Below are 12,533 nucleotides of genomic sequence, written 5' to 3'. Positions count from 1 at the left end.
CCTTTGACACCCGACTAGGTGATTTCCCCAGCTTTTCTTTGAAATTCTCTTTTCTATTGTGCAGTTTTTAAAATTCATTTATTGCTTCTTTTATTTTCCTTAGGAATACAGACAATCTGAGTTGATTTCTTTCCCTTCATGTTTTCTTCTGATGGTGATTTTTTTATTTTCTGTTCCCTGTTTGCTTTTCAAAACTTTTATACCTATTTCTCATCAAGTTTTTCTCATGTCTCATCTAATTTTACTTAATTGTGGAATAATTTCTTCTCTAGTTTTTAGAGGGATGCGTTTCTATTGTTTACATGAAAGAACAAGAAAAATTCAGATTCACCTGAAACCAGCTTGTCCAGACGCCACTTAGTTTTGTGTCATTTGAGAAATACCATTGGCACTGCTTTTGTTTTAATTTTTTAACAGTACTCCTAGTACTTAGTGTTCTCAACCCAAAAAATCAAGTGAAAAACTCAATTTTCTCACGATTCATGCTACATGTTATTTTAGCTGTGTCTTTCCACCTCTTTCACTGTTAGCCAGCTGCTGGATCTACACAGCAGTGAAATTAAGTTTTTAAGTAGATGCTCCAAACTGCTCATGTAGAAAAAAGATGTCTTGCAATCCTGTATGTTTAAACTTCTTATGTCAAATTTTCGCAGTAGTTACTTTAACTGCATATCCTTCAGTGACAGGGTGGAATTTTATAGACTGGTAAAGAGTTTTAATGATTCCACAACATCAGAATGCAAAGACATAGGCATTCATTGCATATTTTGCAAAATACCATCATTTTACCAGATAAATTTATAATAAACCTAAGGACCATGGCCATTATCAGGGCAAAGGGACTTCCCAAAGAGAAAGGGACTTGGGAGTGGGCTGTGATCATTGTCGTGCTGAGAGGGACACCAATCCTGCTTCTTGGAGCTAGTGCCACCAGCTGCAGCAGAGGAGCTGCTTCTGCACTTACTCTGTAATAAATTCATATGCTCTGAGCTCATGCCTTTGCCATCATGCTAGGATGCTGCCTGCTGTGTCAATCCACCAGTAAAGAGACCTCAGGTCATGTAATAATATGTGCCTTTACCGTCTGCCAGTACCCCCAGGACTGGCTATTAATTTTCAAGTTGTTGAATTTTCATTTAATGTACTGCAGCTCTCTGAAGCATGGTGAGTTTCTTTAACCATTAAAGCAGTAAGCTGTATATATAAAATAATAACCAGATGATGATGTGTAAAGAAGACAAAACACTGCCTTTCATCGGAATAACCACTGGATGGGGGATTATTTACATTTCTGTACAGTGACAACTTGAAGGAGGATGATGATGATGTCTGTAAAATGGTTTGCTACTTCTGCCGAGAACTCGGTGCACAGGTTACTCCGTAAGTGCCCTATAGAAAGCTGCGAACAAGGGCATCGCCGGGGCCAGGGATTTGGGTTGGCGACAGCCTGAAGCCGAGAGAAGGAATACGCGTTAATTCAGCGCTATTCCCGCCCGGACGTGCCCACTCGCCCCTACTGCCGGTCAAAGCCTGCGAGCGCGGTACCAGCGACCTCCGCCGTGGCCGCGGTGCTTTTCTGCCTCGGCTTCGGGGTGCGTGTGTGCGGGCTTGCCGGGGGGCACGTCCGGCTGCTTTCCCGCCTGCGTCTCCGGAGAGAGACCGGGAGGAGGGAGCAGCCGAGAGATGACAAGAAGGAAAAAAGAAGAAAAAAACCCCAAACCTATCCTTGCGCTTTGCATGCTCTGGCGCATTTCACAGCGCACACCGCGCATCGGCCGCCTCCCGCCCGTCCCCCCCGGGGCGCCCCGCGGCCGCGCAGAGCCGCCGGCGGCCGGGAGCCTGCGCCGCTCGCGGCTCGGCGCCGCGCAACGCCCGCGGCCGCCCCTGCGCGCCCGGCGCGCCGCCTGCCTCCAGCACGGCTTTAGGGACTGCGGCTGCGGGTGTGCTCCGTCTCCCGGGGCCGAACGCGGGGACGGCGGATGCCCCCTTCCCGCGGCTAGGGCCGCCCCCCCAGAATCTCGATCGTGCCAGACGTAGAGACGCGCGGTCCCCGCGGGTGTCCGTGCACATCCCCGGCGCTTCTGCTCCCGGCTGCGGGTCTCCGCTTGGCAGGGAGGACAGGACCGGCTGCCTCTCTGAGAGTCGCCTTCTGAGTAGCTTCAAAATTAGAAATATTTAAATATATGTGTGTAGCTTTAAACATGTATTTAACATTTTATGCATTTTGCCTATTTATATTTGCATGTATCTGTACATATGTAAGGTCTATTTCATTTCCCTATTTGAAGAAAAATACCAAATCAATGCCACCCTTTCTCCCATGCATGTTTCCCTTCTAGTAAAGGAGGCTCCACCTCTGCTAGGGATTGATTCGTCCAGCACTTTTAGGATAATTTATGAAGCAACCTGATGAGCCTATTGGGCGAGTTGCTCGGTCCTTGCAGAGTGGGTTTCTACCTGTTTGGGTGTTTTATTTTATTTTTTTTTCCCTTCCCCTCCCCTCCTCTCCCTCTCCTTTCCGTGTGCCGGGGGGTGGTGGGATCGGTAGGGTCGCAATTTCCCAGCCTCTCCGGAGAAAACTCGGGCAAGGGAGAGCTCCTTCACGGCCATGGATGCCTGGGGGGGCTCCGCGCCCCGCTGGATCCGGCGGCTCGGGGCCCGGCTGCTGCTGCTGCTGCTGACCGTGCGCCTGGGCAGCGGGTGAGTACGGCGGGGACCCGCCTGCCCCGCCGGGACGCGGCACCTGCGAATCGCGCCCCAGGCTGAGCTCGGGGCTCCGGGCGGGGGCAGGGGCAGGGCAGGGGCAGGGGCAGGAGAGGCGGCCGTGTCGCGCCGCTAAACTTCAACCAAAAAAGGTGTCGGTGCTGCCGCTGTGGCTCCCGCGAGCGGCTGCGGCGGGAGCCGGCGCTGGCAAAGTAAAACTTCAGCCGCATCCCACTTGTTCGCTGGGCGGGTTGGTGAGCCCAGGCTCGGCCCGGTGCTGGGGAAAGTCCCCCCATGCCGAGGGCGGCCCGGGCCCGAGCTCCCCACGCGGCTGCGGGAGAGGGGCAGGAGCGCGGCTGGCTCCTGCTCCTGCCGCTCCTGCAGCTGCTGGTGCGGGGCACCCACCGCGGCAGCGGGACCCGAGCGGGGCTTCCCGCACGGCACCGCCGCCTGCCGCTGCAGCGCTCCGGAGCGGGATCGGGCTCACGCGTGGGATGGGGCAGGGCAGCTGCTCAAGTCCCAGAAGTTGGAAACGTGCGTTTTAAAAGGGAGTTAGAAAATTGAGCTGCAGACCTCTGAAGAAGCAGCAGTTTGGCACAGCTGTGTGCATGTGTTATTAGTGCCCATAACAACGAAAAGCAATGTGATAATTCATTAATTCCATTAATGATGCAGAGCTAATGTGAACCATTCCACAGGTTATGCTCAGAAAAATCACAAAGCAGCACTTTAGGTATAAATAAAGGGTATTTGACTGTTGCTTAATGTGTTTCTTTTAAATGAAAGACAAAGTTATCATTCTAGAAGATATAAAAATGTGTAGTGTAAAGGCTGGCAAAAAAAAAAAAAAAAAAAGGAAAAGAAAAGAAAGGGAAAGAAAAATCTATTAAACATTTTTTACAGTCCATCATACTCCAGACCCCTTCCCCACACTGAATGTGTGAGGTATGTTGATATCATCACATCTATAAACTTCAGAAGGCTGATGTGTTACCCTAGTAAAAAAATCACTGATTATACTTTTCTTAACCTGTGTCTTTTAAAAGCTTGATAAATTATGGAAATGTTTTTCAAAGGCATTGATGAAAATGATACCAGTGCAGCTGTGCATCTTCAGAATGTTTCGTAATGATCATAGTGTACCTCAGGTGTGAAAGAAATTACCAAGTGGTTTGAGAGAAAAGGACATGCATGGTAATTTATCAGTTCAAAGACATAGTTACAAAGGAGAACTAGCTAAAAAAATACTTTATTGTGCTTTGCAAGTCAGACTGTCTTTGGGATTATAAAACTAGGTGTAGATTACTATGGATGCATCTCATTAATATTATCATTTATAAAGAAGTTGATAAGTGAGAAAAAGAGGTAACTTACATGCATTGTTTTGTTCTGTGTTCCAGGACATCTCAGATAAAAGGGACCCTTTGGTATGAATATCCATGTGTCTGAATCAACTCTTTTCAGCCTTGACTTTTTTTTCAGAGGCTACATGGTGTTTGAAAGATTTACCCCCTCTCCTTTTTTTCTTCCCTTTTAAGTGACCTCAAATGGACTTGTGTTGCAGATCATGATTCTCTGGTATGTAGTGCATTGCAATTCATGGGTGTTTGCGGGGATCTTAGGACCTCTGGCACTCTTTAAGGTCTGCTACAAAGCAGGATGGAAATACTACTTTTCTTCTTCTTTGGATGCCTCTCTATAGTTTCAGCCCAAGATTTTCCTTGAAGCTCAAACTAAAACACAGTAGTAATGCTTTTTCTCAAGAGTAGACCAGGCTGCACCAACTACGCCAGTTTTTCTAAAACTATCTTGCAGGAGCCAGTCTGCCTTTTCAACACATATTTTTAAAAGGATGCAAATTGCATCATTTTTAGTATGCATGTATACAAAAAGTACTTTGTGCTGAGTATGAATAAAATTGCTTCAGTTGTAACAAATGGAGCTAAAGCCTAAGCAAGGGCACTGGAAGTTGAGCCCAACCAAGAGTTTATTCTTTTAAGAAACTGCCCCAAAAGCTGTTCCATTACATTACACCAAACTTCCCACACCAAAGTGTGGGAACTCTTTCCCATAAAGCCATTGTTTACTTCCAGTTCTTCACCTTCAGTGCTAACAGATCAGAATGGCCAATGCACTTGATTTCATTTCATGGGTCAGTATTTTGAAGGACTACTTTTGTAAAGCGCAGCTATCTCTTCTGTAGCAGAAATTGGGCTGTGAGCCTTTCTACAAGATGTGTGCAGAGAAAGAGTACTTACCCAGCAGTCACTGCAGTCCTAAATGTTTGGCAAACTCATTATTTTTGTTGAATTCAAACAAACAGATAATTGATAGGCAGAGCATAAGAACTGACAATATAATTAATGTTATTTTCTTAGTTCCACCTGTACAGGTACGCCAGAACTGTTACATTTCTTCTAATTTATACTTCTTTAAGTGGTATGTGCTGGTCAGCATGCCTAAAAGTATGCTTTAAGCTTAACTTAATTTTGGCCATATCTTCCCTTTCATTTTGTAATCTGATGTTTTAAAAGCAATTATAAATGCTCTATTGAAATGCAACTGTCAGCAGGTACAAATGTCAACTGATATTTTCTTTTCAAAGTATCTGTTAGGAAAATATATAATACAGCCTACGTTTTCTTCTCATATAAATTCCTGGATCAGAGTTAAGCCTGTCATAACAATGTTGGTTTCTTAGTGTTTGATAATAGTGATTTACTGTTTCATTTGAACATCTGTGATGTTTGTTCATTATTATCCTTACTCTTATGTGCTTTGTTCATGATGTGATAAGAAGGAGCTTGTTATTCAGCAGTCCCAGTGGTTTAAAACACAGTTTATTTTATTGAAAGTTTGTTAATATTTTCTTTTGTTGGTATAAATTTTAAAGAGACCTAAATATTGAGAAATACTTATATTCTTTGCACATAATCTTCTTACAGCAGTTTCAAGGAAACCTTCAAACTGTGTCAATCTGTTAAATAAAGAAAAGGCTCTCAGCAAATTGAAACAATTTTTCATTTACTTTTAACTTTCTGTTTTTTAAATATACCCGATGTTTAAAAAACGCACCTTTTCTGCAAATTCAAGCCTTTTTGTGCTGGACAGAAAAATTTACAAGATGAGCACTTGTTGAGCTTGTTCAACTTCTTTTTCTCAATACAGGAGTCTGTCTACAGAGTATATTACAAGGGGATCAGGAGGTGTTTTTTCTTTGAAGCTCTGGACAAATTGTATTAATCTGGACAATTTTGTATTAATCTGGGTCAAACAGAACACCTATTAGGTAGGACCACTTAAATGGACTAGGTTTATGCACTGTTTGAAACAGAGTTGCTTTGGTTTGGGCTATCATATATATATAAACTAAAAGAGACATATATGTTGAATTCACAGAAAACCAAAAGTGATCATCTCAAACCCCATTTTTGTAGTACCATTTATAATAGAAGAGAGTAGCACTTTTTGAATTACTCTTTCTTGCACTGCATCCTAAATTGATCATGTGCACATGTAAAATAATGATATCATAACTTATTTGGTAAAGAGCAGCAGAGACAAGTAGTAATTATAAATGACTGTAACGCATTGACAGGAAACTTTTCAAAAGCTGGTGGATGACAATGACACTAACTTTTATTTCTTAACAATTTCTCTGAATAGTAATAATTTGTACAGAGTAATTGACACAGAAGTCCTGATTTTGCATTTTTACATATGCAAACTTTATTTAAGACTGAAAATACTGTGTTCAGTGGCCTACAAGCCTATGTAAATAATTTATTCTGTATGTATATAAACCCAAAGTGGTAAATCATGGAGCAACACTGAACTAATAGAGGTAACTAGAGAGACTAGGAAGGTCATCAGGAGTTCATCAGAACAGAATTAATTTCAAAGAAGAGGGCAATTTCAGTGATATGGATATGATGGAAATAAATAGTTTCTAAAATATGCTTTTATTGGGGATTTTCCAGTCAGTAGGATCTGTTGAGATAATCTGGTTTTATATAAGAATACATAAGAGGCTAAACAGAACTGGAGAATTTACCCTGGCATCTCTATGAGTTTTGCTCCTTCAGTTTAACTAAGTCCCTGCATACAGACTTGATGAGGAGGAATCTGATGAGATATTCCATAGTATTTCTAGTCTGAGGTTTCTCTAGCTTCCAGCCAGTGGATCTCCTGTTCCCAGTGTAACCTGCTACATCTCTTTCAGCCACTGGATTCCCATGTCCATCTCTTTGAGGGGAAATCCATGTCTTCTTTTATACTTCTGGTTCTGCAGGGTAGCCTCAAGGTATAGAGCAATGGCTGCAGCTGCTCTTCAGAAGCAGAATATGATCTACATCCATCTGCTCTTCAACAAGATAACCAGTCATAAAAGCTTCTCTTTGTTCTGATTGCTTCTGCCAAGATTGCCCTGACAAGAACTCAGAGCATCTCAAGTGAATCCTGAAAATTCTTAAAGGAATCAGCATTTTGATCAGAAAACATCCTGGTGCCTTTCTCTTTCCAGCCTAGTCTTTCATAATATGTTGTAGAAACCTCCTCACCTCTGGGTGACAGGAAGCTCCAGTGCAGTTGGATTCCAAGCAGTTGCTGCAGGATGAATGATCTAGTCCAAAATTAAAGTTTTATACAAATATGTCACAGTTTGAGACACCCTATGCAGAGTGGAAATTTCCACTGAATTGGGTTTACTCATGCTGCGGTCATACAAACTAATTGTCAAAGCACATCCTTGTATATGTAGTTTAAGAAAAAAACCTTGATAATCGCTGCTTACAGTCTCCTCTCACATAAGTAAACTGAGATACCTACATTTCTGCAGAACATATTTAATGATTTGCTTAGCCACTTCTAAGCACTTTCCATTTTCTTTTCTGAAGAAGAGGTACACACAGAATATTGCTTCAGTACTACTTCATACCACTCAGATACTCTCTCACAAGATTAACTCCAATACTGTTCAGGTGTGACTCATGTTCTTTTTGCCTTGGTTGTCAAATCCTTTTCAGTGTCACTACATTCATGTCTGGTAAGGTGTGAATGGCTAAGTCTGTGTTTCTAAAGCTATATGCATCAATTTTTCTTTGTTTTAAGGAAGAGAGAGACACATAGTGGATAGGAAAAATCTGAGGTAGAACGAGATACATCCTCTTTTGATTAAATTATTTAGTGTCTCAAATAGATTGTTAGTCCTTTCCTTTAATGTGGTTTTCTTCTTGTTTAAGGCAGTGCACCATGAGGGATTAAGTGTTAGTAGTAGTAGTAGTAGTGTAGTATTATTTCCAATTTTTATTTCTAAATCAATTTACTGGATAGAATTTATATTAGTAAAATATTGTAGCATGATGTGTTCATTTAGGTGGTAAACTGTCAATGTAAGTCAGGAAAATTATTTTATTTCATTATCCAATGTTAAATTTGTACAACAGAATAAATTATATAGTTTTGGTTGTTTTTTGTTTTTTTATAATAAAGTGTCTTCATTGTTTTCCCTGGAGGAGAACCGTTCTTAATATCATCCCGATACAGCCATTGGATATGGATTGGGTTGTGTCAGACCTGCTGCAAGTGACCTATGGATCTCTACCTTAGGCTCTTGCTTTGCCAGTGAGGGCCATCCAGCTGATGGCCTGTGGGTTGTGTTCATCAGGACAGCTCTGACTGCCAGAAGTTTTAGTCACCATCTAACAAGAAGTGTAATTCTCCTGTTTTAAAGATATGTGCAACATAATACACAATAAGTTACATCAGAGAAGACAATTTTGTGCATAGAGAGAGACAGCAAACTTTTGATTACATGGTTTAAATATTTCCATTAGTCCCTACAGAGTATATTCACATTTCTATACAATTATTCATTAACTTAACTGATCTTTGGATTAGTCCATAATTGCCTAATTTTACACTAAAATTTCAGTAGAACCTATTAATTGTATTTCTATTGGGTACATGTTATCATTGCCTATATTGCAGTTGCAGGGCTTTTTCATATTTACTTATATGTTGCAATTGCAGTGTGCAATTCAATGTAAGTCTCTGGTTCTGTTGCTGCTTCAGTCCATGCATATTTCTTTGGCTCCTGTGGGACAAGGATAGTACCTGCTCACATGTGTACCAGAATTTGGAACTATTTGAAATAAGTTTGGTTTTGTCACCTGAAGATTTTGCAGGAAATATGTGATGATTTTTGTTAGAAGAAATGCTCAAATAGATATGTTGAAATACTATCAGCTTAAATGACTGGAAATGCCTTATAAAATATTGCTCATTTGATATATTTTTTGAGATGCTGGTGATATTTTAAGGTAGAAAATTGACCTTGCAATTTGAGGAATTTTATAGTTAGTGTGGGATGGCATTTAATTAGGTTAACTTCTTTTTATTGAGGTTATGGTTCTCAGCATTCATTTATCAAAGGCTTGTTTTAAATCTAGTTTCACTATGGAAAGTGTATCTTGGATCAAAGCGCTTAGCCCATCAACAGTGTATCTGCTCATTTTGAATTTGATGGCAATTAACCTTTCATCAGTCAAGTGTAGATAGTGTGTGAATGGTGTGCTGACATGTGACACAAGGATTTACATGTTACTGTCTTTGTGTCTTTGTGTGATGATCGGTCTGAAACTTCTGGTACTGCCATGATTAGTACATGTTTCACATATCCAGAGAAGTTATCAACATTATGTCCTTCCTTAGCAGTTTGGGGATATTTTGACCTTTATTAATACCTGTTGTTCCTCTTCAGTTATATCTATTTAAATTCTATAATTTTCTTGGTTATCCTCTTACCTTCTGTTCAAGTCTTCATTTGTTTCCTGCTGCTTTGTCTAGATGAACGGTGGACTATGGCTGTCTACATTCTGGTTATTTGATTGCATGGTATGGCCAAAACCCACAAAGAGGGTAAAACTTACCAGCCAAGAAAATAAGATTACACCTTAAGTCCCGTGTTCAGTTCTGGGCCTCTCATTATGAGAAAAAATATTGAGGTGTTGGAGTGTGTCCAAAGAAGGGCAATTGAGCTGGTGAAAGATACAGAGGTTAAGTCCTATGAGGAGTAGCTGAGGGAGATGGGGTTGTTTAGCCTAGGGAAAAGGAGGCTCAGGAGGGCCCTTATCACTCTCTACAACTGCCTGAAAGGAGGTTCAACCTACTAAAGGTGGGGGTCAACCTCTTCTCTTAGGCAACTAGAGACAGGACAAGAGGAAATGACCTCAGGCTGTGCCAGGGGATGTCCAAGTTGGACATCGGGATGAATTTGTCCCCAGAAAGGGTTGTAGAGCATTGGAAGGGGCTGCACTGGGAGGTGGTAGAGTCACTATCCCTGGAGGTGTTCAAGAAACAACTCTGTGGCACTTGATGCCATGGTCTAGTTTACAAAGTGGTTATCAGTCAAAGGTTGGACTTGATGATCTCAGAGGTCTTTTCCAAGCTAAATGGTTCCATGATTCTGTGAGAAAACATCATACTATATGTTCTTCAAGTTTGTAATGGAAGACGGAATAACTGCTGGAAGGAAAGAGAAGTGAGAAGTGTATCCTATTTCTTCCTTTGTCTGGGGTGGAGCAAGAACTGCTCAGAGCATCATGAATCACGATTTTAGCATAATGTTTCTTGAAGACATTTTTTTTCCATCTTGAAATACTACTTTTTACCAAGTTCATACGTTTGCAGACGGTGCTGCTGTTCTGAGGGAACAAGAGAGCCTGGAGCAGTAGGTTGACAGGAACATTATGAAATTCATCAAGGATGAGTGCTAAAGTCCTGCACCTGAATGGAAAGTCTCCCTCAGCTGGACTGGAGCTAGCTAGCTGGGGAGCAGCTCTTCCAAAAGGACCTGGAGTTGCTGCTGGAGAGCAAGGCACCTTGGCATCAGGGAGGGCCAGCAGCCTCCTGGGCTGTGTGATCAGGTACACATTCAGGAAGCTGTGGAAAGTGACTGTCTCCCTCTGCTCAACACTTGTGAAAGTGCATGTAGATACTGCATCCAGTTCGGGGTTTAAACTGGAGGGAGCTCAGGAGAGGACTACCAAGCTGGTCATGTGGGAGTACCTATCTGAAGAGGCAAGAGCTGATCTGACTGGAGAAAAGAAAATGCTTTTCATTTACAGGGAGATGATCCAGAAAACAGAGGTAGGCACTTCCTAATGGTGCATGGGAAGAGAATGAGAAACAATGGTGATAAATTGCAATGGGGAAATCTCTAGTAGATATAAAGGAAAAAAAAATGCTAGGAAGATAATTAAACAGCAGAACAAGGTGTCCAGTGAGGTTTTGGGATGTCTATCCATGGAATTTTACATACCAGCTGGATTAAGCAAGCACCCTGGTCTAAATTCAGGATTGGCCCTTCTTTGACTAGAAGTAAACCTCTCAAGATCCCTTCTAAATTTTCTGTGAAAACTAATAATTTCCCTGGAAAATTGCAGAAATCAGCTTGTATTTTTTTGTTTTGTTTTGTTTTGTTATTTGTGCAAAGTGTTTGCTGTCTTGTGTAACACAAAAATGGGGTTGTAGAAACAGGAAGTTTTCTGCCTCGGGTCTACAAAACTGAGTACGTTTGTCATCACATATGGAGATAAAGACATGGTAAAAGTAAGGTTGCTATACAAATCAAGCTGAATATATTTGAGAATCCAGCAGCTCTGAAGTGATGCAGAGAATTACCTGTACTTAGCTAGACAGACGTGAGAAAAATTGTCAATTGATTTCTGGACTGTGGCTTGATAGGAGTAGAGGCAGCAGTTCTACTGGTCTGACCATATAAGTGTTTGGATGAACTTTCAAGGAGAGAAGATAAGCTTTATATTATGTGACAAGACTGATGGATAGAGAATATCTGAGATGCTTTGAGTCTTTATGACAATTTTGTGAGATCTGTAAAATCCATTTGAATTAATAGCATTTGACCAGTGTAATTTCAAACAGTATGCAGCATTATGTGAAAATTGAGACGAACAACTTGTGTGGATCTCAGAATAAAATTGTTCTCCTCAAAGATATCTTTAATAGTATCTGTTGTGCTTCTTGTTAAAAATCCATATTTCTATAAATATTCTTTGCAGTCAGATTGTGACTTTATTAAGTGCTCAGAGTTAAGTGTGGTTGTATTGTTCAGTAATTTTGAATTAGTTTTTAGTATATAAGTATCACAAAGATGTTGAAGATTTTATGAGAAATGTGGTAATGCTTTTAAGTGAAGGTATTGTGTGCTGGAGAAAATGTCTAATAACTTTCAGAGATGTCCTTTAAAGATGTAATAACTCAAAAGATCTTAATCACCCAATACTTGTGATATGTATGAAGGTATCACAAGGTTAATAGTCTAAACGCTCAGATACATAGGCAACACTTTTTGTTACAGGGAGTGAACACCAGAGGTGCATGGTTTTATTCTGTTATTGCTATGATTGTTCATTTTTTTTGAAACAAAGCTTATTTAATACCAAGGGAACTTCCCTGTATAGCTTATACTTCTAATCTAGTTTTCAAATGTTTCTGTGTAGGAATTCCTCATATTTTTTTCCACACTTTTCCCTGATAATTAATGTCCAAATTAATTCCTTCACTGAACACTAAGGAAGAAGAAGGAAAAGAATAAGCAGGGCAGGAAATTATAAGCAGCCAGACAAATATGAAATAAAACTAAGAGCACAAGGCACTATGTGTATTCAGAAGAATCAACCTAACAGTATGTGGTAGGTGTACTGGAAAAAAAGATACAGGGAATAAGTAAAACATACTTCAGTGGAAGAGAGAAATAGATTTTGACACACAAAAGAATATGCCGAAGTCTGGCAAGGCAGAAAGGGTGG

The 12,533-nt window shown here is 41.0% G+C and overlaps 1 protein-coding gene across 2 annotated transcripts in view; it reads left to right on the top strand.

The window, feature by feature from the left end:
- Positions 1-1,910: 1,910 nt before the first annotated feature.
- GABRG1 (gamma-aminobutyric acid type A receptor subunit gamma1) overlaps positions 1,911-12,533 on the top strand; it is a 58,242-nt gene continuing 47,619 nt past the window's right edge. The window contains exon 1 of one of the 2 annotated variants that reach the window (XM_030270995.4): positions 1,911-2,700. In XM_030270995.4, the coding sequence (XP_030126855.1) occupies positions 2,609-2,700 (92 nt within the window). In that variant the 5' untranslated portion in view covers positions 1,911-2,608. The remainder of the gene's footprint in view (positions 2,701-12,533) is intronic. The other variant, XM_072928138.1, reaches the window with a different exon arrangement.

The sequence above is a fragment of the Taeniopygia guttata genome, chromosome 4 (assembly GCF_048771995.1).
Source record: "Taeniopygia guttata chromosome 4, bTaeGut7.mat, whole genome shotgun sequence".
NCBI classification, from domain to species: Eukaryota; Metazoa; Chordata; class Aves; order Passeriformes; family Estrildidae; genus Taeniopygia; species Taeniopygia guttata.
This window is presented reverse-complemented; position numbering and strand designations above follow the sequence as displayed.